Raw genomic sequence first — 27,907 nt, 5'->3', positions numbered from 1 at the left:
CCGTGTTTATAAGCTTACCGTTTCAAACGGTGTGTCTGGCTGCACATGCCCCAGACCTTCAGCAATAGGGAGTAAATCCCTGGCAAAAATAGTGACAAGCAGCAATCCAGAACCTCAAAATTGTAGAATCCAGGAGTCCATTGTTTAAATATAGTAGACTTTAATTTTACATTATGATTAAAAATAAACATCCTTACGCATTTCGGGTCACAGAGGGACATTTAATCATAGGCTCATGTGTCCCCCTGTGACATGAAACACGTAAGGCTGTTTATTTTTAATCATAATGTAAAATAAAAGTCTACTTAATTTAAACAATTGACTCCTGGATTCTACAAGGTTGCGGATTTCTGCCTTCCTGTCACTATTTTTGCCAGTGAAACATCAGTAGTATATAGGAAAGCTTTTTGATACAGATATCTAGTTTTTGGATCAACTAGCAGTTAGGCAGGTTGAAGTTGATACAAGTCTTTTTTTAACCTCATGTTCTAAGGTACTATGTATGTATTTCAGGTTTTGTGTCAGTATACTACAAACCAGCTGATAACAGTATAAATTACAAGACTGTCGAATGAGAGCATTGTAGCCACCCGTGGGCTTGTCTTTTAGAAGACATAAATGAATGGCTACGAGTGATAATCAAAGAAATCCCTCCATTGGCACTCACGCGTGTAATTAAGTATATGTATTTACTACAGTTGTACTACAGTTTTCTTTTCTTCCAATGGTAGATACAGGACAGAAGGGTATTTTATAATATATTTTGTTGTGTTTGATATATTAACCATCTAGGTAGCTGCTGAAATTCCAGACTGGGGAGCTACAAAAAGCTAAATCATTAAAACACACACACAAATTAAAAGCAAATGCAGATTGTCTCAGACTATCACTGTCTATCTTCATAATATGAAATCTTATTTTAAAGGTGAACCACTCCTTTAGCTCCCAACTATAATACTCTCTGTGTCATTGGGGTTTCTTATTGTGATCTTTAATGCTCTGCTAATAGCCCATTCAATGACAATCCATTCTCCATCTCAGGCACTTATATCCCTGGTATTTTTGGGTCTTCATACCCAACAGTCCAGTTTTCTGTGGGGCAGTCCCGATTTTGATAGCTCAGCCTGCAGTCCCAGATTCATAGTAAACTGTCCTGAGTTTTCTTTTATTCCCTGCAGAAAAAGATACAACGTTTCTCAAACTTAATCAGATAACAGGCTTTTGGCAGAGAGCCCAGAATACTCAGCACCTGCACTTAAATACAATTGTAACTATTTAAGATAAGCAGGTCTCTTGGGAGAAACAAAAAATGGAGCTTAAAGGGGAATTTCACCTTCTGTAGCAAAGCTGTAATAATACATAAAACATTGCCCTAACACTCCCAGAAATGTGTTAGACTTTCCATAACCTGCTAAATTTTGTAGAATATGGTGTATTATGGAGTGTAGCCAAAAAATTGTGTGGTCAAAAAAAAAAATTTGCAGACCTTTTTGTCCCTCGTTCCTTTTTCAGCACAGCTTTGTAAGCACGCCATCACAAAATATTGGGTGCTGAGAATAAAGGGACATAAATTGAACACTAAGGGGCTGATTTATCAAAGGTCAAATGTTAGAGGTTTTTTTTACCTTGAATGAACTCAAATGACTTCGAAAAAAACTTTAATGTTTAAAATTTGAACTAATATTACCAACTCGAATTGAATTCGACTAAACTCGAATGGCGTTTTTTCCCCGAAAAAAACTTGAACGCCTGGAAGGCTATTAACATCTTCAAATGGGTCACTGGACCTCTGCCATTGACTTGAACTGGGCAGGTTTTAGGTGGCGAATAGTCGAATTCGAGTGAAGGTATGATAAATCTCGAATTCGAGTTTAGATTATTCCAAACTCGAATTTGTGAGTTTTGACCAAAAATCCAATTCGAAAATTCGAATTTGAACTTACAATTCAAACCTTAATAAATCTGCCCCTAAGTCACTTTAACAGAAGCAAGGTTTACCAAAGTACGTGAGAAGAGCACTTTACTTTATCTGGATGGTTCATTTCTTTTTAGGATTAACCGTAATAACTGAATAATGAACAGTGCATACAGTCAAGATTTCTGGGACAGGAATTCAATTGCATTGGTGGATTTCATTTCCCAAATGTAAGTGATGTAAGTGCAGTATCTCATGAAATGCTGCGCAGAAGATATTGGTACACTGGCCAAAACCATTTCCAAATTCTTACTACAGGCACTTTCATTTTCCTGTTATGTTGAAAGACATTTCTACAAAAAAAGGAACATGCTCATGTAACCACGAAGGTATATATTTATATAAAAAGAAAAAGCAACATTTATCTAAAAATTTATGTTTATGGTTACACAAGAAATATAGCTCTCATATTAAATGGAGTTGTTCACCTTTACATTTTTTCTGCAGCATCTCTACAGTTTGGAATTTCAGCAGTTATCTAGCTGCTAGGGTGCAATTTACTCAGAGGAACCAGGACATTAAATGAGAGACTGGAATATAAATAGGAGAAGGCCTAAAGAGATAAGTAACATAAAGTAATTATTGCAATAAAAGTATACCCCCATGAACCATAATTTTTGGCCGATGGGAAATAAGAAGGCAAATAATTCAGGAATAATGTAAAAAAATAAAGGCCAGTTGAAACGTTGCTAAGAATAGGCTATGCTAAAACATAAAAGTTTCCTTAAAGGAGAACGAACCATTTTACAAGTGGGGTTTACAACTTAGGCACTCCCAAGTGACTACTTTTACTTACCTGAAACCCCGGGCCAGTGCTCTTATCAGCAGAAAACCGCACCGGCCGTGGTTCTTCTTTCTGCTTCCTCTGTTTTCAAATTTCCCGGAGCAGACGCATGCGCAGCAAGTTTGGCTGTTCGCTCTACTGCACATGCACAGCTGAGAGAATACCCGAAGAAGCAGGAAGAGGATTGCTCCGTGGTGCCCGCTAGAAGAATCCCGGGCTGGTGTGTTTTTTTACTGATAGCAGCACCAGCCGGGGTGTCAAGTAACTCAAAATAGTCACTTAAGGGTGCTTAACTTTTGGCACCCCCAAGAGTAAAGGTGGCCATACATGGAGAGATCCGCTCGTTTGGCGACATCGCCAAACGAGCGGATCTCCCACCGATATGCCCACCTTGAGGTGGGCAATATCGGGCTGATCCGATCGTGGGCCCTAGGGCCCAACGATCGGATCCTAGCGAACGCAAACGGGCGGTCGGATCGCTGGACCGCATCAACGAACAGATGCGGCTGCGATCCGACGGGATTTTTAGTCCCATCCGATCGAGATCTGGCCGACTTTCGGCCAGATCTCGATCGGGGAAGCCCGTCGGGGGCCCCCATACACGGGCCAATAAGCTGCCGACTCGGTCTGTCGGCAGCTTTTATCGGCCCGTGTATGGCCACCTTAAAATGGCATTCCTTCTCCTTTAAAGGAGAAGGTGGCCATACATGGAGAGATCCGCTCGTTTGGCACCTTGAGGTGGGCAATATTGGGCTGATCCGATCGTGGGCCCTAGGGCCCAACGATCGGATCCTAGCGAACGCAAACGGGCGGTCGGATCGCGGGACCGCATCAACGAACCGATGCGGCCGCGTTCCGACGGGATTTTTAGTCCCATCCGAAAGAGATCTGGCCGACTTTCGGCCAGATCTCGATCGGGGAAGCCCGTCGGGGGCCCCCATACACAGGCCAATAAGCTGCCGACTCGGTCTGTCGGCAGCTTTTATCGGCCCGTGTATGGCCACCTTAAGATGGCATTCCTTCTCCTTTAAAGGGAGTGTTTTTTTTTCTAAATTCTAAAATAATTTTCTCTACTATATAAAATGTAATTACTAATCCAACAAATGTATTTTTTTAGTTGTAATATTGGTGTGTAGGCAGTCATCTCAGGTCATTTTGCCTGGTCATGTGCTTTTAGAAAGATCCAGTGTTGCACTATGGAACTGCTTTCTGACAGGCTACTCAGTATAACTGAAGGTGTTGCAGTGGGACCTGTATTTTACTATTGAGTGTTGTTCTTATATCTACCAGGGAGTTGTTAAGCAATAAATCCAGCAGCACTCCGATATGTGAATCAATTATTTATTCATGCCATTAGCAGGGAGCTGTTATCCCTGTTGCTGGGGGGGGTATGGAGGGGGGGAAGGAAGGGGTGATATCACTCAAATATGCAGTACAGCAGTAAAGAGTGACTGAGGTTTATCAGAGCACAAGTCACATGACTAGGGGCTCCTGGGAAAGTGACAATACTGTATGTCTAGCCCCATGTCAGATTTAATTGCTTTAATTTAATAACATTTCAGGCAGGAGACTAAGTATTGATTGGTCAAATGCACTGCTAGGGCCCCCCCCCCCCCGTATTCTAATAAATCCTGTCCAATTTAGCTTTTAACACACAGACTCACATCTACTTGTTTGCTGATTGTTGATCAGTTCAAGCCACTGGCTATTAGCATGTATGGCTAGCATTTGTTTGGAGACATATACAGAATAGTATTTCTGAGGCGGTAAGGCAGGACTCGCATATGCGTTGGCTACTGCCACTGTAACATGTCAATTTTTTTTTCAAGTTGTTACATGTCAAACTGCCCTTTCTTTTTTTGAGGTTACAAATAGGTTATATAAGTGGGAATAACATCCTTTCAATTAGAAATTGATGCATAATTCATAATGCACAGGGATCCAGCTAAAGCATAGTTCAGCTCCCACACAGAGCCCTGGGCATTGGACAAACACTAGCAAGAACGACAGTAATGTACGGGAAAAAATCTAAAAAGGCCCATTACAGATAAAAAAGCTTGTAGGCCATGAGATATGGCGGTAACGAATGGCAACCCATTATGTAAACAGCAAGTGCAAAATGATGTTTTGAGCCAATCCAAAATAACACAGTGCACATTTACAAACCTTACAAAACAGTGACATCTTATGGTTTAACACACAAATTACAGACTGATAAAAAGCAGGAAACTGCTCATCTGCACCTTCATCTGTAACAACACAGAAGCTGCGCACACGCTGTTCACTATACCACATCAAAGCATCTTTCATTACTGCATGACAAATATCTAAAACAATTCCTCCCCACCTAGACTGTAAGCTCTACGGGGCAAGGACCTCCATCGTCTTGTCTCTAAAGCTCCCCATAGACGCGACGATTCTTCTTGCCGAACGACCGATTTTAGGGAAGCCCGACCAATGCTTCAAAATTATCGTGCGGTTAGTGGGATTCGAACGATTGCACATCTTACGATTTTTCGGCCGACATCTGTCAGGAAATTGATCGGCCAGGTCAAAAAATCTTTGTCGGTCTCAGTGCAATCTATCTATGTTTGCAGGGCCAAGCAGGCAGCTCCCCTTTGTTTTCCTGGCAAATTGGTCTTTTTAGTTGATGGTAAATTCATACGATCGTACGACCGTTCTGAGGAGATCGTGGTCTCACGATCAGGATCTGATCTTTTAAAAAATCTCAACATCTATGGCCAGCTTAACACTTAGAACTTACGAATATATTTTACTTGTACATACAGCATTGTGCAGTGGAACAATACATTAAAGGGGTTGTTCACTTTTCAAACACTTTTTTCAATTCAATTGTTTTCAGATTGTTCACCAGAAATAGACTTTTTTCAAACACTTACTTTTTACCGTTTTTACAAATTCTAAGTTTAAAGTTTAATGTCCCTGTCTCTGGTGTTTGAGTCTGGCAGCTCAGTAATTCAGGTGCAGATTCTGAACTGTTGCAATTTTGTAACATTTAGTTGATACATTTCTCAGCAGCATCTTGAGAGTATTAGCAACTATTGTATCAATTCTAACAGCTGTCTTTAAAGGGAAACTCCACTCAAACATAACTTAAGCTTTTTGAAAAGTAAACATAATTTCAAGCAACTTTGCAATATACAAACAGACTTTTCATGATTTTTAATGGTTTGGAACAGTTCCCTAAGCCTAGCCCCCTGCTCCCCTGCTGATCTGTCTGACTACTTTGCTGAGTTGGCTGACTACTGTTACTTTGTATCAGCAGCCATCTGTCCTCGGCCTGCATCCTCCACACCCCACATTTCCCTGCACACGTGATTTCAATAAGGAACGGAACATCACAGTGCAATGCATTGTGGGTTATGTAGTTCCTGCTTGCTATCCATAAGCTGTGGAGAAGTTGTTACAATTTATATCATCAGTGTTTAGTCCCTTCCATGTCAGGATTTCAAATGATGCAGAAAGAGAAGAATGCTAAACAGCTGGATTTCAGCATATAAAATGGCATTTATTCATAATTTTTGAAGAAACAGGTAACTGTGAAGGGTATATTGGGGGTTTCTGTTATGTGGACCTCTTTATCAAATTTTAGTTTGGAAGCCGGAGTTCCCCTTTAATGAAGGGATTCTGCTCAGCTGGGACAAAGATAAGAAATGTATCAACTAAATGTATCCATTTAGAACAGTTTAAAGGGTCAGTGCCCCCCCCCCCTTCCCAGAGCTGCTTGAAGGTGAAAAATTAGACTTACACTTCAATATAAGAAAAACACATTGAAAATAGAAAGTAATTGGAAAATTTCTTTATTTCTGGTGAACTATCTGAAATCAACTGAACTGAAAAAAGTCTTGAAAGGTGAACAGCCCCTTTAAATGAGATGTAAACATTAAAAACAAGAAAACTTGCTCAGAGTGCTATTCTAAGCACTTTTGCTTGGTTTCCAAGATTTTAAACATTTTTGACAATGGGTTAATGTGATGTATTTTGTAACAACAATGCCACCTGCTGGTCATATGGTCAACATGCAAAAAGATATATTCTTATAACGACCCCATCAAAGTCACCCCTGAGGAGTTCCCAGACCACACTTTAGGCGTGTATAAAGAAGAACATTGCTTTAGTGTAAACTGGTAGCATCCGCTACTACCGGGAGTCTATCCAAAGTAATTTCCCTCTCTAACCCCAGTAATCATAATCTTAGGGGAATGCTTAAGAACAAAAATTCAACTAGACGAAGAACACAACAGCAGAGAGAGAAAATATCACCCACCCATGAAACAGTTTTCCAGCCACAGAGATGGCAGAAAGATTCGGTCATTGTCATGAAATGGAAGGGGCCAGTTATCATTACACAACACAAAGTTTCCCTTGGTTTTAGAAACCCTGGCTGTGGATGAAGATTCAATAATGGCAGGTGAGAGGGGATGCTAGTGCTTTTGGTAAGGGAGTGAGTGTATGCAGTAATCTGCGATGTTGAGTGTGTAAGAGTATACATTAGTTAGAGGTCTTTTATTTGATTGTCTGGACCCTGTTTTGGTGATGATACTGCAGCCTGTCGTAGAAGTGTACGTGGAAGGATAGATAGGTTTCGATCTGCAAAACTTCTTTAATCGTGAGTGTCTTTGTTTTACAGATAAGGTCTTGTCTATTGACTGGGGTTGCTGTGCGTGATGTAGGGTGGAATGTAAAAGGACTGGTCTTGTTGTGTTCTTTTCAACCTAGGTGTCTCTTAAACAGGTCATACCCTACTATGTGAAAAAAAAGTGGTAGAGAAAGACCTTCATTCTTCAGGTGACTGGAGATGCAGGTGCATGTGGTAGAGCAGGAGTGCCCATACTTTACTTATGCGAGGTCTATTTTAGTGATGTTGTCCCATAATGATCTAAATCCATGAAAGTATTGTTAGCATTCAGTTCCATGGAAAATATTACTTAAATGTTGGTTTATGAGAACATGTATAATGTTATATCTAACTTCTATTTCTTATTTAACCTTAACATAATAAATATCTGAATGAAAAGCATGAAATAGGAGGGTGATTTAGACAAGCTGTTTGTTGACAGTGTCTTGAGATCTACTGATCACTAGTTAAAGGTCTGCTAGTATACTCCGATCTACCTTTTGGACAACCCTGTGGTAGAGGTTTCCAGCAGAGAAATGTTGACAAGTAATACAATTTAAAACACATTAAGGTCTATGGAACAGGGTGTGTTGTAACCACTGCTGTGCTCAGGTGGAAAAAAACAGCAGTTAAGGTGAGAAAACGTAGATGTTTGTTGAGCAGAATTAGCTATTACTGCTACAGTGCACCATGATTAGTACATTTGAAGAAGTGTTTTGTCTACTAGGCAAGTGTGACGGGCAATTTTGGGTCCTTCTTTCAGTCTGAGCACAGCAGTTGTCAAATAGTCCCATAAGCATAAAAGTTTTGCTGGAAATAGTGTCTTGAATCAATACATGCATAAAGAGTAAAAAAAAAAAAAAAAAAAAGAAGGCAACATACCAGCTACTTGAAACTTGCACCTTGCAAAGATGACTTCCCAGGTGCAATCCAAGTCCACACTCTCTAACTGAATTCCCATTACTTATTTAGCTTGGTTCAATGTGGGTGAAGTCAAGATATGTTACATAGTTCATGATGAGGCTTCTAATACTGTAATAGGCCTGACATTGCATATCTGGAAAATGATGCTTCCATCTGTCACTTTGCACTGCCACCTCCTTTTTGAAGATGGCAATCTGCAATACAGAGAAATACATAAAGAAATTACAAACCAGTTATTTGATCACTAACAAAACGTCTCCGTGACTCTATCTCCTGGAACGTTTTGTAGCATGGTGACTGAAGAAATAAAAGGTTGATTTCTATGCAACTGATTTCCATGGCGACTCTGCATGTAATTTTCTCTGTTCCGGAAAAGCCTGTAGTTTGTCATGATACCTGCATTGCCCATACCAGAACCAAAGACATCATGATTAAGGTGACATTGCAGCAAATTCTGTCATTTCAGCTTCTGCTTGGGTGAAGATTGTTGGCATTTGCAGTTGCACAGAAGAAACTACCATACAGCTGGCTCTGTGCACAACCAGAAATCTACAAATCTCTGTGGACTGTCATTAACATACTGCTGTGCCAAAGACTTAAGATATTTAACACCTTGCTTGTAACAACAATTGCATGAATAACATACACTCAGCTCACCTGCTACATATTTATGATGCTATGTGCCAATGTGTGCCAACATTGTAGACCTATGTTGAAGATTAAATAGTGCCACATTAATTGCAGGTAACAAAAAGACCCTTTAGCAAATGGCATATGCAGCTGTAGAGTTTGTGATGAATGTAGTGTACAAGTCGCATCACATTTCTGCATATCAGGGCAGTTCCATAGTAAGTGCAGGAAACTAGCGATAGGGGCCTTGGGCAGATGGGGTGCCATTCCTCTCCCTGAAATGCAATTCTTGGGGTGTAAGATAACTTTAGTGCGTGAATAATTTTAAGTTATATTAGGTTGTGTCTAGTGCTTGCTAAGGGTTGGTACAGGTTGTCTCTAACCTATTCCCAGTCATCGTAGTATTTTTGAAATGCATTCTTGAGAGAGGTTTCGGTCTGACAGGTTGAGCTTAAAAGAACTAAACCTTAAAAATGAATATGGCTAAAAATGCCATATTTTATACATTAAACTTATTGGACAAGCCTAAATGTTCAGTTTCTCAATAGCAGCAATGATCCAGGACATCTAACTTGTCACGGGGGGGGTCACCATCTTGGAAAGTGTATGTGACACTCAGATGCTCAGTGGGCTCTGAGCAGCTGTTGAGAAGCTAAGCCTAGGGTTGGTTGCAAATTGGCCTGTGATATAAGCTGATGCTAAAGGACTGATTATTAAATTCTCATGCTAGTTGCACTGGTTTCTGACTAGTTTCTGCATATCTAAACTCTGACAGGCCAGGCTGGGAGTTCACAGGTTACAGAGGCTCAGGTTCACTGGGTGCCCTACAATGGGGGTGTCAGGCAAAAGCAACCTTGTCTTATTACTCAGATTCACATGCCCTCCTGTTGGAGGACAAAAAAAGATTTCTATCAAAGTTCCTAACTTAATTGGCTTTTGGCAGAGAGCCCAGAATATGTGGGAGGTGCACTTTTGTGCAAATTGTTACTTTTGAAGCAACTGTAATAATTAAAATAAGCAGGTCGCTTGGGGAAACTGTGACTTGCACCTTATAGGGCAATTCACCTTCATTAGGAAAACACATAAAACCCGCTGAAATGTATTCAAACTTTCATAACCTGCCGAATGTTTTAAAATAAACAAGGCAATTAGGGGTGTGGTCACAAATATGGGTGTGGTCACATTATCTTTGTGCCCTGAAGCAGCACTACATTAAAGTGGACCTGTCACTAAGTCCTTTTCAAATTAAATACAAAACCAAAATTCTACTTTTTTATGAAAACAACCATACCGCTTTTAAAGATATTTAAAAATCTCAACTGTCAATCAAATACAGCTGTCTCTTTTTATTCAGCATTTCCTAGATGTCACTGCACTTCTTACATTTTCCCTCCCTTCCCCTTCCCTCACCTCCAGTGTGACAGGCTTTTGGGGTGATGTGACAAGAGTCAATACAAATGGTGGAACTGTGAGAATATCAGTGTAGCACTTATTTGCATGGGGGGAATAGGAAGACATTAGAATACAACTCTAGGGTACAGCAGCTCTATTTTAGGCTGTTAAAAACTGTAACCTCCACACCAAGGGGCAGATTTACTAGAGGGCGAAGTGGCTAACGCTAGCGTCAATTCGCTAGCGTTACTGCCCGCAGGGAAATAGCCAATTTACTAACAGGGCAGGCGTGACTTCGCTAGTGAAAGAGGTCATTCCCACTCTATCTCCAGGCGACAATTCGCTCTGGCGAATGGACGTTACTCCGCAAGTTACCTCTTTCGCCAGACTTGCCTTCGCCAGCTCAGACCAGGGGAAGTGCTCTGGAGTGCATAGATCTTCCTCAATCTTCTGTTACTAACATCATAATTTTTAGTGGAAAAAGCTTCTAAGTCCAAAAAAAGCTGGCGTCTTTTCCTTTTTGATAGTCTGCAAAAGTCCTTAAAATTTGTTTTGGGTAACCGGGTTCCCCCCTACATTTTCTAACATATGGAACATTAACTATACAGTGGGCTCATGTGTAGGGCATTATAACAACTTTATTTTCTTTATTAAGGTTCCCTGGAATTGTGTAATGTAATGTATTTGCTGCAACATATACGTCCATTTAACTTTAAATTTCCCGCTTTCAATTGCTTGCATTGCCAAAGTAACGCTAGTGAAACGTCGCAAGCGTTTGGCACCAACAACGAAACCCAGTGAATTAGCGTTGTCTGAGCGAATTTTGGACTTGCGAAGTGTAGCGATCTGTGCAAAGCAGTCGCTGCTGAATTTTTGCCCTCAAGTAAATCTGCCCCCATGTTCTCTGCTATGAGGTAGATTACTACATTGAAACTGAGGGACAGGGAAACTATTTGTCAGTTCCCTGTAAATAAGATACAAAACAACTTGTCAAGTGTACATAAAGGCTCTTACTGATGAGCGGTTGAAGCTGCGCTCCCCTGCATTACGTTTTTCTGCATTCAGCTGCAGGGGAGCGCAGGAATAGACGCATTTAGCTTTTTTCAATGGGGCTGTACTCACACAGGCGCGTGTAGGCGCCAAACGCAGGAAAAATGCAGCATGTTGCGTCTCAACCTGCGTTTGTGCTTACACGCACCTTTGTGAGTACAGCCCCATAGAAAAAAGCTAAATGCGTCTATTCCTGCTCTCCCCTGCGGCTGAACGCAAAAAAACGGAACGCAGGGGAGCGCAGCTTCAAGCGCTCGTCAGTAAGAGCCCTTAATCCGTTCAGCCATTAGCCATGCAGGCTGTGGATTCCATGTGTTCGGTTTTAGGGGGTGAGGTGGAAACCCTAATACAGCACCATATATTATTCATTATTGACACATTATAGGGGTCTATGGGTCTCCTTTAAAACCACTGGTATCTTGCTTTTTTAATTAAGGGTCACCACCAGAAATATTAATGCCACGAAACCGGCAGCCTCTTACAGCTGAATCTTTGTAAATACCACCTGGACCGACATATTGCTGTTTTCGGCCCAGAAATGGCTTGTAAACCATGTGGCCTGGTTAAGAGAGTCTTCGCACTGATCAGGGCCATATGCTGCCATTAAATTAGTTATGACACGTTCAGTGCAATTGCTTCAGAGAACTAGGCTGCCCCTACTACCTCACATTTCAGTCCTTGCTTCAGGCTCTGAGGAGAGCGCACAAACAACGGTAGAACCTAAATAAAGCTAATCTACGTCTTTAACGCGCAGCGCCAACCCATGTTACACCCTCCATTCCCACAGTGGCTGTAGGACTACAGTTCCCAGCATTCTTCAGAAGCCGGGTAAGTTTTGTGACGAGTTGTAGCTGTACCACATGATTTCTCATAAGCGAGGGCTGAGTCTGACCAGCTTTTGTAATTACGTCATGCGCCGCGTACACATGGAACGCAGCCCGCCCGCCTTCTCCGCGCTGCATTCTGGGTAACCAATTTAATCTTGACCGGCTCTTGTAGTTACGTCATGCGCCGCGTACACATGGAACGCAGTCAGTCTGCCCCGCCTTCTCCGCGCTGCATTCTGGGTAACCAATTTGAAGGCGAAGCGGGCTTTTGTTATTTGCTTCTTTGCCGCTTAGTCGTTCCTGGCATTTCCAGTCATGGAAACGGAGGAAAGGTCGTTGACTGGCTCCAATCATCCGGAAGATCAGTCCAGGAGCCAAGTGGACCCTGAGCAAGCAGAGAGATATGAACTGTAAGTAGTTAGTGGAAATGTGTGTCAGTGCCCAGGCCCCTATAGAAATGGAAATGCGCACAGACATGGGGGTGGTCATTATTGATACCCTTTGAAAATGGAAATTTGCTGCTGCTATTATGTGTGGCTTATATATATATATATATATATATATATATATATATATATATATATATATATATATATTGTGCCCAACTTGCAGTATCCCTTCATTTTATCATAAGAGCTCGATTATTATATACCCATCAAGGAGCAAAGCCTTATTGATTTTATGTGTAAAGGGGAGGTTCGCTCTTAAAGTAACTTTTCATATACAGCGCTGCAAAATATGTTGGCGCTATATAAATACACGTTAATAATAATATGCTGTAGATGGATCTATGCCAACAACCTGTCAATGGGTCCAGATAGCAGCTCAGAGTAAAAAGAAATTAAGATAAATTGCAGATTGTCTGCGAATAATACCCTTTACATCATACTTAAATTTATTGTAATGGCATGGCCATATTTTGGAGATTTCTGGATAACTGATTTGTAAATCGTAGTTCTCTCAAATCTGTGTGTAGCAATAATTATATTGGTGGTCATGGAGCATAATGTAATATTAAGTATAAGGCTGTAGGCCAGGTTCTTTTAAGGATCATGCCACACAGGGCATATTCTCTGCAGGCATCTGTCAGCTGGCTGAGAAGAACCCAATTGTGGCCTACAGCCTGTCATTTGCATGAATGAAATCAAATCAAGTAATTAAACAGCAGGGTTTAATTGGAAACTAATTAGAGGGATGCTGTCATCAAAATGCATGTTGTTTACATTGACATGACTTCACGTTAAACAAGTGGGTATTATTGTGGGTCTTTCACCTTGTATGTGTACTATCAATTATAGTGTCTGCATCACTTCCCACAGCATCACTCTCCCTGTCGGATATAATAATTGCTGCCACACTTCTTTTCTCCAGCTGTTGTTAGTCTAAAAGCAGTGATCCCCAAACTATGGCACGCGAGCAACATGTTGCTCTCAGTGGCCTCAATGCAGGTGCTTATTTTGAATTCCTGGCTCAGAGGCAATGCAAAACAGATGGACTGCCAAACAGAGCCTCCTGTAGGCTACCAGTCCAAATAGGGGCTATGAGATAGCCAGTTGCAGCCCTTATTTGGCACCCAGGTACTTTATTCATGCTTGTAATGCTCACAAAATCTTTTTACATTTGCGTGTGGCTCACGGATAACAAAGTTTAGGGACCCCTGGTCTTAACGTCACAACTTATTGCACAAGAAAAGCCTAGGCTAGAACACATGCTGCTTATTAGAGTCTTTGTTGTGCTTGTGTCCGATCAAAAACATGGAGTCTGCTAACAGGGAACCAGCAATTTCAGTACTTGATTATATTTGATTTAGCTTCAAAAATGTGTCTCTTTCCAAAATATTAATAGGGGTCATTTGCATAAACCTTGGGCAAATGTTCAAGAGCTCAATCCTTACTGCTTATTAAAGGAGCACTTCTGCCCCATGTCTAATCTGACGTGAGGTGCAGAGCACAGCATAAGCAGGTAAAGGCTAGCTATAGAGCAGGTCGTAACGATAGGACCTGCATCTGCGGCTACTCCCTAATTGCTCATCTGAATGATTCCAGCCCCACAGGGGGCTGTGAGATAGGTATGTGCCTCCCCTCTCCCACCCTTCAGCACTGCTGTATGCAGTCAGTGCTGTATTCATGGGGATGGCCGTAGGTCTCTGAAACAGACTGCACCGTTTGAAAAGAAAACCTTGTATTGGGCTAAATTAGCCACTGTGCCACTGATTTACATGGGAACTTGTTAACATGAAAAAATGCCATTTACAGTTTCTTGATTTCTGAATTGCTCAGTTAAAAATCATGTTTATTTCTCTTTTGAGGTCAGACCCTTCCTGTAAAATACATTTATAATTCCCAGTGTACCAATATTTGTATAGCTGTTGAGCACAAAAAAAGCCCAAAACGTTTCACTAGGACGTTTCCAATTTGTGGTGTAAACAAATAAAATCTGAACTGTTTTAACCATTTCATTCTGTTTTTCTACAGTTATGTGAAGAAAGCAAAACAGGAAGCCAAGAGTGGAAACCTCTCAAAATCAATTGAGTTTTTCCTCAAAGCACGTGAAATTCATCCCAGTGAAAAGATAAACAGTCGCATAGAGAAACTGCAAGAGGCGCTTCAACAACTGGAGCTGCAAGAAGAACAAGATGATGAATTTATTGATGTTTTAAACAGCGGCTTCATGATTTATAATGAATTGTACAATAAGCTTTTTGAACATCAAAAAGAAGGCGTGGCATTTCTCTATAGTTTGTACCGTGATGGCCGAAAAGGAGGGATACTGGCCGATGACATGGGCTTGGGCAAGACTATACAAGTTATTGCTTTTCTTTCTGGGATGTTTGATGCTGAGCTCACAAAATGTGCTCTGCTGGTTATGCCTACCACCCTAATCAGTAATTGGATGAAGGAGTTTATGAAATGGACCCCAGGGATGAGAGTAGCAGAATTTCATGGTGCCAGTAAGAAGGAAAGAACAAGAAACCTTGAAAAAATTCAAAGAAAGGGCGGCATTATAATTACCACTTACCAAATGCTGATAAATAACTGGCAGCAACTGTCTAGTTACAATGAAAGAGAATTTGAGTGGGACTATATCATTCTAGATGAAGCTCACAAAATCAAAACCTCCTCCACAAAAACAGCCAAATCTTGCCATTCGATCCCTGCAAAAAACCGTATCCTTTTAACAGGCACCCCCATCCAGAACAACCTTCGTGAAATGTGGGCATTGTACGATTTTGCCTGTCAAGGGACATTACTTGGAACTTCAAAAACCTTTAAAATGGAGTATGAAAACCCAATAACTCGTGCTAGAGAGAAAGATGCCACACCTGGCGAAAAGGCACTTGGGCTTAAAATTTCTGAAAACCTTATGAAAATTATACAGCCGTATTTTCTTCGTCGTACAAAGAGCGAAGTACAACATAAAAAAACATCTGGACAGCCTACCAGAGAGCAGGACAAGAGTCGAGGCCCCTCCATGCCGTCCCTGACGAGAAAAAATGACTTTATTGTGTGGGTGTATTTGTCTACAATACAGGAGGAGGTATATCGAAAGTTTATATCTCTAGACCAAATTAAGGAATTGCTCATGACTACTCGATCTCCTCTAGCTGAGCTAACTATTCTAAAAAAGCTGTGTGACCATCCCAGACTGTTGTCTGCTAGAGCATGTATTCAACTTGGACTAGAAGGAGATGATTACCATTCCAATGAAGAAGGTGACCATGAAGCAGTGACAAAGTTTGATCATCTTTCTGATGAGATTTTGATTGAGGAATCTGGAAAGCTAATGCTTTTGATAGATCTTTTGCATAAACTAAGAGACGAAGGTCACCGTACCCTAGTTTTTTCTCAGTCAAGAAAAATGCTTGACATGATTGATCGCATTTTGTACAACAACAAATTTAAAGTTATGCGTATTGATGGAACTGTGAGCCTTCCAGAACGGGAGAAGAGAATAAGCATGTTCCAAAGCAACAACAATTATTCTGTATTATTGCTAACGACACAAGTCGGAGGTGTGGGATTAACGCTAACTGCAGCTGACCGAGTTGTCATTTTTGATCCCAGCTGGAACCCAGCCACAGATGCTCAGGCTGTTGACAGAGCTTATAGAATAGGACAACAAGAAAATGTGGTTATTTACAGACTCATAACATGCGGCACCGTGGAGGAGAAAATCTACAGGAGGCAAATTTTCAAGGAATCTTTGATCAGGCAAACAACTGGTGATAAGAAAAACCCTTTTCGTTATTTTTCAAAGCAAGAGTTAAAAGAACTGTTTTCTCTGGAGGATACACGAACCTCCTCTACACAGATTCAGCTTCAAAATATGCATGCAGCCGAGAGGAAAACGGACACTCGCCTAGATGAACACATTGCATATTTGCATACCTTGCAGATTTTTGGCATTTCTGACCATGACCTTGTTTATTCCAATGAACTGTCTTCTCAAGAGGACTATGAATGTGAAAATGAGCACGATGATCAGTATATTGAACAGAGGGTTCAGAAGGCTCATGAGCTGGTGCAGATGGAATCACAGCTGAATGAGCAACTGATGGACCAAATCAGGAAGGGTACTGAAGGTGCTTGGTTGAGGCAGATACCAACAGCTCCAGAGAAACCAAAACAAAGAAGTCTTCCCAAAGAAAAACACAGCCCCCCGCCAGTAACCGTTGATCTTACAGAGGATGATGTTGGAGAAGTCAGCTGCGTCATGACTAGTTTAGTAATTAATGATTCTAGTGGAGAAGAGGATGAAGATCTACCTGCAGCACCTTTTAGCACAAAGCCCCTGAACGAAAACAGTCATTCTTGTGATACTTCTCATGCCACTGGCCCATTAAAGTTAGAAAACAGTCTACAGAAGAGTCCTGAAAAAATATTCAGTGTGCAAGAAGAAATCATTGATTGCGACAGCTCTGTTATAGAAACTGATGATAAGAATACTCCAAGCTTTAAAGATGATAGCAGCGACCCTGCTCCTTCAGTAACAGAACATGTTTCTTATAGTCAACCAACAAAGGATTCCGATATTCCAATTTGGCATGTGGAGCCAGAGATAGCTAATAAATTAAGACAATCTTTCGGTAATAGAACTGAAGAACTTCAAGAGTCTTGTGGACCTGACATGGATATGAAAGATGGACTGGAAGCTAGCCTGTCTGCATCAAAGTCCCATTTGCCTTGTGACTTTAACCTTGTACTGGATGATTCTATGGAAAGAGATGAATGCAATGTATCAATGGAAGGGTTAGAATGTGCCATGGAAATATCAGTAGCAGCTGACAAGAATGCTATTTTAGTGCTGGAAGATTCAGTAGAGAACACAAGTCAAAGAAATGTCTTGGCCATATCTATGAACTCTGAGAAAGGTGATATGGTAGTAGTGGACGATTCCATGGACAACACAAGTCTAAGAAATGCCTTAGCAGCTTCTGACAAAAGAGCATTGCTAGTGTTAGAAAATTCTTTTGAAGACTTAAACCCAGAGGGTGATATATCTGAAACGTCCATGAAACTGGAACTAAAGAAAAATCTAAATGAATCAATGGAAACTGCAGATATCCGCATCAAAGACTCCCCCTTTGAGGAGGACATAAAAACCTTTCATGTAGGTGAAGGCCCTGAGACCGGTAACAATGAATTACAAGCCAGTGTTCACTCCGACAGTGAAGAAGAGTTGGTATTTGTTTCCAAGAAGAAAACTGCAAAAAGAATCTACTCTGATAGTGAGGATGAAACCTCAGTGTATGTTGATGAGAATGACAAGGTATTTTCTCCTTTCAGTAGTCCTTCTTCTGTTAAAGGAATAACTGCCTCAACACCAAAATTGGATAAGTCTATATCAGACTCATTATTCCCTCTCCGAAAAAGTCTTGGGCGTCGTAGATCAATAGCATCCAGAAGATCCCTTGTGCATGTAGCAGTAGAGGAAGCAGCAGATGTGAATGACACAATTCAAAGTTCAAGTGCTGAAGAGAGTGGAGGAGAGGAAGATGAATTCATCACATCAGAAGCTGAAGAGGCTGAAGAGGAAGAATCCGTGCAAACTGAAGAGGAGCCAGTAGGGGAGACTCTGCCCCATGAGGAAAGCATTTCACAGCATTCAGAATATTATGAATCTGACAGTTTTATAGTAAAGAGTTCATCTGGCCAAGAAGAGGGCAGTTCTTCTGATGAGTCAACTGGAGAGGATCTATTACCTGGCGAACAGATAGATTACCTTGCCCTAGAAAATGCAAACCTTAAAGGAGATGTTTCACTTAGTGAAGATCCTTACATCACCCTTGTGAACCGTGGCAAACGGCTCATGGATGCTGGGAAATGGAAAGAAGCACTTGATTGCTTTTTAGAAGCACTGGACATAAAACCAGGAGATCCTGAGATAATGATGATAACCTTGAATCTGTATAGGCAACAGCCCCGTTAAGAGAGAAACTATTTATAGATTCATATATATAATTTGTATGCTATTCATAGTTTTGTCCAAGACTGTGCAAGTCTGGTGTTGATTTGATGACTGAATCACAAGATCAGGAAGTTACTGACAACAGAATTGATATCCCTGTTTCAGAGCCGATATGTTAATTGATTGTACAGAAAAGTTAAAGAGGAACTGTAACATGAAGAGAATACAATAAATTGTAGTGTATGTTTAATATGATAGTCTGTATTGGTTTCCTTACAGGTATTTTATATATTTAAAGGGGTGGTTCAACTTTAATTTAACTTTTAGTATGTTCTAGAACTTTTTTTATTTTTTTAATTAATTAATTGCCTTCTTCTGACTCTTGCCAGCTTTCAAATGGGGGTTACTTGCCCCATCTAAAAATCAAATGCTCTTTGAGGAAACACATTTATTGTTATTGCTACTTTTTACTACTCTCTTTTCTATTCAGACCCTCACATATTCAGTGCATGGTTGCTAGGGTAATTTGGACCCTAGCAACCAGACTGCTGAAATTACAAACTGGAGAGCTGCTGAAAAATAAGCTAAATAACCAATAAAAAATTAAAACCAATTGCATATTTTCTTTGAAAATCACTTTCTAAAACCTACTAAAAGATCCTTTAAAGGTGAACAACCCCTGGAAAGAGTTTCTCCACCTAACATTTTTTTTTCTGATTTTACCTGCCCTAATTGGCTGACTCCAGCATGGGTCAGCAATTTGCATTGCGCTACTGATAAGCATGATTGCTTTGCTTATGGAAGTAAAAATGTTGGATTGAGAAAGCACTGTCAAACTATTTATATCTTTAAACTGCATTTGTGGACTATAATTAAGTATCCACTACAGTTTAGGTGGCATGCCCCCCCTTCAGTTTCCAGCATCAGTAGGGTAAGTATATACAGGTATGGGATCCATTATCCAGAAAGCTTGAATTACAGAAAGACATCTCCCATAGACTCAATTTTATCCAAATAATCCACATTTTTAAAAATGATTTCCTTTTTCCCCTCTAATAACAAAACCGTCACTTGCACTTAATCTCAGCTAAGATATAATTAATCCTTGCTGGAAGCAAAAGCATCTTATTGGGGTTATTTATTATTATTATTATGGTAAAAGGTCTGTAGTACAGAAACCCTCAGGTCTGGATATATATATAAATATATGTATGTATGTGTATCTATCTAAGGAAATTTCAAAAAATGAAACCGTGAATTGGATTCTAGGCACTTTTTGTTTTAGGGACGCTACATGTTCCACTTAAAGGGGAGCTAAAGTATTATCAGTTTTAATAGAAATATATATATTCTCTCTCTCGATTTATCACAATGTGACATTAGAGTTCACCACAAAAATCTCCCCCACTTACAATTCAAAAAATCCCATAGGAATGAACTGAATTTATCAAATAGTGCAATTCCACTCATTGATGAATACGATTTCTAAAAAATCCCAATTGGGGTGGTGGGCTCTAATCTCACATTTTGATAAATCTGACCCATGGAGCTGGTAGGGCATTTTACCAGTTTGTTCACTGACTAAAAATACCAAATTCTGCCCTGACAACTCCTATTGTGTTCAAAGCACCAGCACTAGTGATTTCACATGGAAATACACAAGCAGATTCAAGAAAATCTCTTGGATTGCCAGTGCTGTCTCTTTCACTTGATTCCCATTGAACTCTTTAGGTCTAAAGTTGTTTTCTCATCCTCACTAAATCATTATTTTAACATATTCCTGTGTTATGTAGGAACTCCAAGCCATTCTCTCTAGGCAGCCAATCATTACCATCCAGAGCAGACTCCTGCTCCTAAGGCTATTCTGTGCTTTTAGCTTTATACAAGCTGGTGTTTGTGACTGTGAAACTTTGAGCCCCACAGCACTGGTTGCATGAAAGCAGAGCTCAGGGCTGAAGTCTGCCAGTAATTGGTTGTGCAAGGGAAGACACAATATCAGGCAGAAATAATTACAAGAATTCCTGTAATATCAGTAGATAAACATTGCAATGCTGAACAAATGAACATAAACCAGTTTCTTTGACTTGATTACCATTCATGTATAGGAACTTTAGGGATGAAATGTTACTGTTATAAATGTTAAAACTTGTTTAAGGTAAACGGCAACTTTGCACAAACTGTAATTTCCTTTAGCAGTCGGTCTCACCTTGTAAGTGTGAGAAAGTGAAACTTGAATAAGGAAAAGGTGAGCACTGAAACATTTATTTTCATTGAAGGGGATGGTTCACCTACCTTTAAGTTAATATTTATTATGTTACAATTCTAAACAATTGCTCTTCAGTTGGTTTTCAATTGGTCTGCACTATTTATTTTTTATAGTTCTTTAGTTATTTGCCTCCTTCTGACTCTTTCCAGCTTTCAAAAAGGGGGTCATTGACCCCATCTAAAAAAACCATTGCTCTCTAAGGCTACAAATTTATTGTTATTGTACTTTTAATTACTCCCCTTTCTCTTCAGATCCTCTCCTTTTCGCATTCCAGTCTCTTGTTCAAATAAATGCATGGTTGCTAGGGTAATTTGGACTCTAGCAACCAGATTGCTGAATTTGCAAACTGGAAAGCTGCTGAATAAAAAGCTTAATGACTAAAAATACACAAGTGAGAACCAAATGCAATATCACGCTCTACATCATACAAAACGTTCATTTAAAGGTGAACAACCACTTTAATTAGAAAATTTAGATGTCCTTTAATGTACATTTTCTTATTTTAGTGGTTTTTTTAAATATTAGACTCCTGATAGTAGGCTTTCTGTTCAGTAGCTCTCTTTGAAGTCAGAGGGTAGACCACCCCAACGGGCTTGTTCAGTCAGTTGAGCCTTGTATTAGCAGTCTAAAAATGCAAATATCTTAAATCGCTACTAATAGAAAATTATTGTAAATTGCAAATGTGCTTAGAGAAGCACCCTGGGTAAGCTTCCATTTTCTGGGTTTAGCTCTACTTTAATCTGTAAACCATTTCCTTGGAGAAGAAATAAACTTGCTTAAAAATGGATGCACTTTTGGAGTACAATAGATTTACAAACAGGTGTTTCACATTCACAGCATCCACCATAAATTCACCCTGGCATCTACTTCTGAAAAACTTTACTAGCTTCTTTTGATAGATGCACATCACAAGCAAAATATTGATTGTCCTCTACTCCTCCTGTTAGATGTTGCTCCCAAAAGCATCATATGAACTGGTTATTTGATACTCTGCCTGCCAACACATAGAATGGAATTAATCATCAGCAACCAAGACACAAGCATATAGCCCATTAACAGTTCACAATAAAACCCCTCCATTTTGTTCTTGAAATACACGTGGTTCTCCATATGGCTTGCGTAGGCACAGAAGTGTGCGGAGCAAATGTTTTGAGGTCCTTTTGGCCTAAATATTGTGCAAGATCTGGCGAGGTTGAACCACAAAAGTGCCTTTTCAATTATGAATTAAATAAATCTGCTAAAAATCATTTAAAATCAGTTACAAAGTAATGTTTTATTAGAAAAAAAAAAACATATTGGTCACAATGGATTTATTGGGAGATGGTCTAATAATTATATACATACTAAAGAGATTACCTTTGTATATAGCAAAAACATAAATTGTCAAAAACAGGTACAGATGTGTTTTTGCTTCATCACGGTTGTTCACATTTGAGTTAATTTAGTATTATGTAGAGAGTGATATTCTGAGACAATTTGCAAATGGTTTTTATTTATTTTTTTTTATTTGTGGTTTTTGAGTTATTTAGCTATTTATTCAGCAGCTCTCTAGTTTGCAATTTCAACAATCTGGTTGCTGTGGTCCAAGTTACTGTAGCAACCCTGCATTGATTTGAACAGAAGAGGGCCTGAATAGAAAGGACAATCAATTTGTAGCCTTACAGGGCATATATTTTTAAGATGGAGAAGCTCTGTGCTACTATTTTCCCCAGGGTGGTGCATTTTTCCCTAAAAAAAAAACACGTACTTTGCCATTTCTCAGTATCTGCAAAGAGCTAATGAAACACAAGCAAATGTCCCTACAGCTGGCCATAGACGCATAAAATCGTACAAACATTTGGACGATTCATGGACTGTGTGTGTGGATCATACCATGGCAACGGTCATTTAATCCATCAGACAAGTTTAGAAGATTTCTGTCGCTAACGATAAGATCTCTGCATGTATTTATTATCTAACGATATCGGTGAGAGACTGTCACTACTATTTGTCTGATATAACTTCAATTATATGATTGCTGTCACTTAATGCCCTAAATATGATGTGATTTGTTCTCTTTACTACTTTATATTAATCTGAATAGTTAGTTGTAGTATGTCAAATAAGGGCTGTTATTGGCTGTTTGGTAGCCCCTATATGGACTGGCAGTCTACAAGAGGCTCTGGTTGGCAGTACATCTGTTTTTTTTACAACCAAATCTTGCTTCTAAGTCTGGAATTCAAAAATAAGCACCTGCTTTGAGGCCACTGGGAGCAACATGTTGCTCGCGAGCTACTGGTTGGGGATCACTGCTCTAGAACGTTCTTTACCTTCAAGTATGTGGAAATGGAAAGTGCCATTTAAGGGGATATTTATTGCAGATCGAGTTGTGTTTCTCAATTAATTCGAGTTTTCAAGTTGATTTTTTTTGGTCAAAACTCACATTTTCAGGTAAAAAAAAACCTCAAACGCTGTCGGTCATGTAGGAGTCAATGACAGAGATCCGTTGAACCATTTGAAGATGTTAATAGCCTTCATGATGTTTCCGGTTTTTCTGGATAATTTTGCCCAAAAACTCAATCAGTTCGTTTTTTCCTGCCAAAAACTTGATTAATTCAAGTTTTCAGGTGATTAACTCCGTTCTCACTTATTTGAGTTTTTCCCATTCGAGTTTACTCGAGGTATAATAAACTCTAGAATTCAACATTTGATAAATAACCCCATTAATTTAGAGGTGCATTTACCAGACAATATCACACGTAATATATGAAATCAAATCCAACTCCAATGATTTAGAAAGGGTACTTTATGCATTTACATAAATCTGAAAAAGAACGTCCAATAATCAATATGTTGGTGCCATGAGGAATCCAAGAATGACATCTGGACCATGACAGAGGAATGGAGTTTTATTGTAGTAGCAAAATTTATAGTAAGTGGGTTCATACATGCACTGACAGTCATACAAAACATTTTCAGTACCTGTATGTTGGGGGGGGGGGGGTTGATCCTGACTTATATCTATGTAGTATGGATATTTGTCAGTCAGACATACTGGAAAATGCAATTTGCTGGTGCACCATATCTGTCAGTGACTGCTGCATTTGCAAATGAAGAGGAACCATGGTGATCCTTCACTTCTCATAGTTACAGTCACTCAGACTTACTCACCAAATAAATGAAATAAAAGAGCAAACAGATTATGGCCACGTATACCTGTCCTATGGGCCAAATTTCAGATATAAACAAAAGTGGCCAAATCAGACCAGTCTCTGGAAGGACGGGTTAGGGTCTATTTTGCTCCAGTATTTTAACTCTATGGTATCTGGTGGGAGTTATGGGAAAGTTGTGGGCTGTCTTTCAATACATAGAATTGCTAGGGTAGGCCATTGTCCTGATTTGTTTGCTTATTTTCTTCCTTCCACCATAATAATATGATAGCCAAACTTTGTCTTTACGGGAGGATCAGTGTAAACAGGTTTGTCCATTGTGCTGACAGAAAGAGCAAAAGCAGCATCTTGAAAAGGTCCCACCATGGAGCCCCTTGTCATCCAGCCCAGATCCCCCTGGAAAAAGTGGTGAAATAAAGCAGGTGTTAAAGAGTTGCTTTTTTCTCCGTTATACCCAAATTGCCATAATTCTAAAACTGCATGTCACAAATCTGGGCCTCGCTCTGCTAGACATGAACAACTGCTGTGCATATAGTGGAATTTTCCCTTGCCTAGTTAGCACATACTCAGGGGCTTATTTATGAATTGGGAGCAGGGGAAACTGCTTCACTCCACTTATTAAAAGTTTAAAGTCAGCAGGGAGAACATATATGCAGACTGGCTATTCAAATAAGACTGTGTATGTGTATATATATATATATATATATATATAGTCCAAAAAAGTAGAGGTGCACACTGGGATTTGAAAAAGGTCTTAGACAGAGACCGAAACGTCGACCAGTTCCTTTTAATGTAACTTATAATAAAGCTGAAGTTTTAACTGTTTTTCAAATCCCAGTGTGCACCTCTACTTTTTTTGGACTATTGGATACTACAGCCACAGTAGGTAGCACCTGGGTCTATATTGTACCTGTGAACGGAGTGCGCTGGATTTTTTGGATTTTATATATATATATATATATATATATATATATATATATATATATATATATATATTTATTTAATTTACCCCACAGTTGCCAACACAACAATGGAGAAATAGCTGCTGAGCCAAGCCAAACGTTAGAAGTATAAAGTTGCTGAAATCTTTAAAATATGTAAAATATATTTAAAATAGCTAAAAATAAAAAACTTCTAAGGAAATTTCAAAAAGTGAAACAGTGAATGGGATTCTAGACACTTTTTGTTTTAGGGACACTACGGCAGATTTATCAAAAGTCAAGGTTAAGTTTCGAATGAAAAAAAAAACGAATTTCGAGCTATTTTTTGTGTACTTCGACTAGGGAATAGTCCAAATTCGGTTATAATTTGAAAAAAATTTGAATATTGAAATTTATCATGTACTGTCTTTTTAAAAATTCGACTTTGACCATTCGCCATCTAAAACCTGCCGAATTGCTGTTTTAGCCTTTGGGGAACCTCTTAGAACCTATTTGGAGTCAATTGGTGGACTTTGAAAAATCTAATTTTTTTGGGAAATATTTAGCATCTAATTTGATCGAAAGCACTATTCCTTCAATTTGTACGATTCTAATTTGGCCCAATACGGACCTATTTGATCGAAAACTGACCAAAAAAATACTGACTTAATTTCGGTTGGTCTTTTTGAATTTCGAAGTTTTTTTATCAGTTATAATAGAAATATTTAATCCAAAATATAGTTACTGTCAGTGCCTTTGCTCCAGGTATATAGCCTGCATCTACTGCAGGATTGTTCCATTTGTGGTTGTGGACCTTTTGGGGTGGTTTTGCTGGTCTCCATATAGCGCAGAAGAGATATTAATGGTAATGACTGTTGCATGGACACACCACTAGGATTTATTATGTACCGGCCTGCTCTGCCCCAAGTTGTAAGTGACATTAACAGATCATACTAATAATATGGAATATTATATGATTTAGATAAGGCCATACCCCTTGCCTAGCCTTGTCCTCGCTGTACTGTGTTGCCACCTCACTGAAGCGCACACCAGACTTCAGCTTCTCCATGGCCTCCATTACCTTGCCGTGCTTCTCACAGAGAATGTGTCTCACCTGGGAGTGAGAAAATTCAGAAAATGTCAAATTCACACTAGTGTATTTCTGAAGTTGGTTCATGACTTCACGGCCCAGTACAATTTTGAAATAAGAAGGCATACGAGTACAGCCCTCTGATTCCTGCAAAGTAACTCCAGGTTGAATTTAACAAACAAGTGTTTTCACAATAAAGCTTCCATCACACAAGATCAGTAGTTGTTAGGTTTAGCTAAACTCTAAGGGCACACACATGTTCCCTCTGCTTCTCTCCACCTAATGAATATTAATAAGGAGGAGAGAAGAAAATGCACTGCCATCAGCACTTTGTTTCTGCATTGAAAAGAACAGTTTGCACTTGTGTGCAGCTACACAGAGCCGATTGGAGAACTCCGCTCTGCGTTGTCGCACACAAGCGAAAACTTTTCTTTTAAATTCAGAATCAAAGCACTGATGGCAGAGCATTTTCTTCTCTCCTCCTCATTAGTTAGTATTCATTAGGCAGACAGAGGCTGAGAGAATGCATGGGTGCCCTTGCGCTAATAACAAATGCTGCAGTATCAAGCTGCACATTTGGAATAGTTAGAAATAAATGGTATTGTTTTCTGAGAAAGTTGTCTATCATCCCACCACAGGAAAGAACCCATAACCTTCCAGCTACAAGTAGCAGTTAGTAATCTCCCTATGTGCCATACACCAGGCTCTTACAACCCCCAAGAAAAAAAAATATATAAAATTACAAATAATTATTTACCTTGACAGCATTTCCCCCTTTGGGTGTTTGTGCTTTCTTATCAGCTGCTTCCCCACTGGCTGCTCCACCTAAACCACAGATGAAAATAAAAATAGTAAGCAAAGTGGGGTGTGTGAATAGGGATGCACCGAATACAGGATTCTGTCTTTTTCAGCAGGATTCGGCCGAATCCTTCTGCCCAGCCGAACCTGAATTTGCATATGCAAATAAGGAGCGGGAGGGAAATTGTGTGACTTTTTGTCGGAAAACAAGGAAGTAAAAAATGTTTTCCCCTTCCCACCCCTAATTTGCATATGCAAATTAGGGTTCGGATTCAATTCCGCATTCAGTCGAATCATTCGCAAAGGTTTCGGGGGTTCGGCCGAATCCAAAATAGTGGATTGGTTCGTCCCTATTTGTGAGTTAAAGTATGTTATCACAACACAGCTCACGAGAGGAAGTTACATTGGTAACTTTATGATACTTTCATATAGGTTAGATATAATTGTTTAGCTATAAACTCAAGATATTAACTCGAGATGGGTTCAACTGTATAACCCATACTGCAGCACAAGGTTTTTGTGTCAGCAAATTTCTGTGCACAGGACACTGTACTTCTCACTGGGAAAGTCATGCAGCCAAGGGACCCTTCAAAACTTAGAAACAACCCAAAAGCTTAAAAGCTGTGGCAGATGTTTGGGGGCAAATATTTTGGCTAAAATACTAATTTAATTAGTAATATAACAGATTACATAATATGTATTAGATATACACCTCAGCATACAACTGAAGAGAAAAGGGCTGGATCTGAGGCATTTTATGGGATTCCTATGGCATGTTGAATTAAAGGAATCACTTTCTGTTCAGAATCAACATTAAATATTTGTAGGCAGATGGTCAATTCTAACAACAGCTTCGGGGGAGAACTTGGCCTGTCTGCCCCGAGAACTCCAGGAACGCACCTAGGCTCGTTGTGTTCCGGATATCCCAGCTCTTGTTGATTACCTTTTGCTCCCTTTCCACCCTTCCCCTTTGGCGGCATGATTTCTTCCAAATTCCACGATTATTCCAGGCAACAGTGCTGCGACTTCCGGCGCACATGTGACGTAATCTGTTC

General features: G+C 39.7%; 2 protein-coding genes across 3 annotated transcripts; one reads left to right on the top strand and one right to left on the bottom strand.

Annotated features, from left to right (window-relative positions):
* Positions 1-12,405: 12,405 nt before the first annotated feature.
* On the top strand, positions 12,406-18,879 carry ercc6l.L (excision repair cross-complementation group 6 like L homeolog). Its single transcript, XM_018229606.2, has 2 exons — positions 12,406-12,631; positions 14,696-18,879. The coding sequence occupies exons 1-2, from the start codon at positions 12,537-12,539 to the stop codon at positions 18,648-18,650; spliced, it is 4,050 nt and encodes a 1,349-aa protein (XP_018085095.1). The 5' UTR covers positions 12,406-12,536; the 3' UTR covers positions 18,651-18,879.
* A 4,783-nt stretch (positions 18,880-23,662) lies between these two features.
* On the bottom strand, positions 23,663-27,907 carry pin4.L (peptidylprolyl cis/trans isomerase, NIMA-interacting 4 L homeolog). Of its 2 annotated transcripts, none has more exons than XM_018228828.2 (4): positions 27,753-27,906; positions 26,812-26,879; positions 25,959-26,078; positions 23,663-24,440 (listed from the first exon to the last, which is right to left on the bottom strand). In XM_018228828.2, the coding sequence occupies exons 1-4, from the start codon at positions 27,889-27,891 to the stop codon at positions 24,282-24,284; spliced, it is 486 nt and encodes a 161-aa protein (XP_018084317.1). In that variant the 5' UTR covers positions 27,892-27,906; the 3' UTR covers positions 23,663-24,281.

Source organism: Xenopus laevis, chromosome 8L (assembly GCF_017654675.1).
Source record: "Xenopus laevis strain J_2021 chromosome 8L, Xenopus_laevis_v10.1, whole genome shotgun sequence".
In the NCBI taxonomy this organism is placed as follows: domain Eukaryota; kingdom Metazoa; phylum Chordata; class Amphibia; order Anura; family Pipidae; genus Xenopus; species Xenopus laevis.
Note: the sequence above shows the minus strand (reverse complement) of the source record. Positions and strands in the feature narration are given on the sequence as shown.

Coding starts and splice junctions, on each gene's coding strand:
- ercc6l.L (XM_018229606.2), top strand. CDS start 12,537: ATGGAAACGGAGGAAAGGTCGTTGACTGGCTCCAATCATCCGGAAGAT. Junction 12,632..14,695: donor CAAGCAGAGAGATATGAACT/GTAAGTAGTTAG, acceptor GTTTTTCTACAG/TTATGTGAAGAAAGCAAAAC.
- pin4.L (XM_018228828.2), bottom strand. CDS start 27,891: ATGTGCGCCGGAAGTCGCAGCACTGTTGCCTGGAATAATCGTGGAATT. Junction 26,079..26,811: donor AAGGGGGAAATGCTGTCAAG/GTAAATAATTAT, acceptor TCTCACTCCCAG/GTGAGACACATTCTCTGTGA. Junction 24,441..25,958: donor AGGACAAGGCTAGGCAAGGG/GTATGGCCTTAT, acceptor CACTTTTTCCAG/GGGGATCTGGGCTGGATGAC.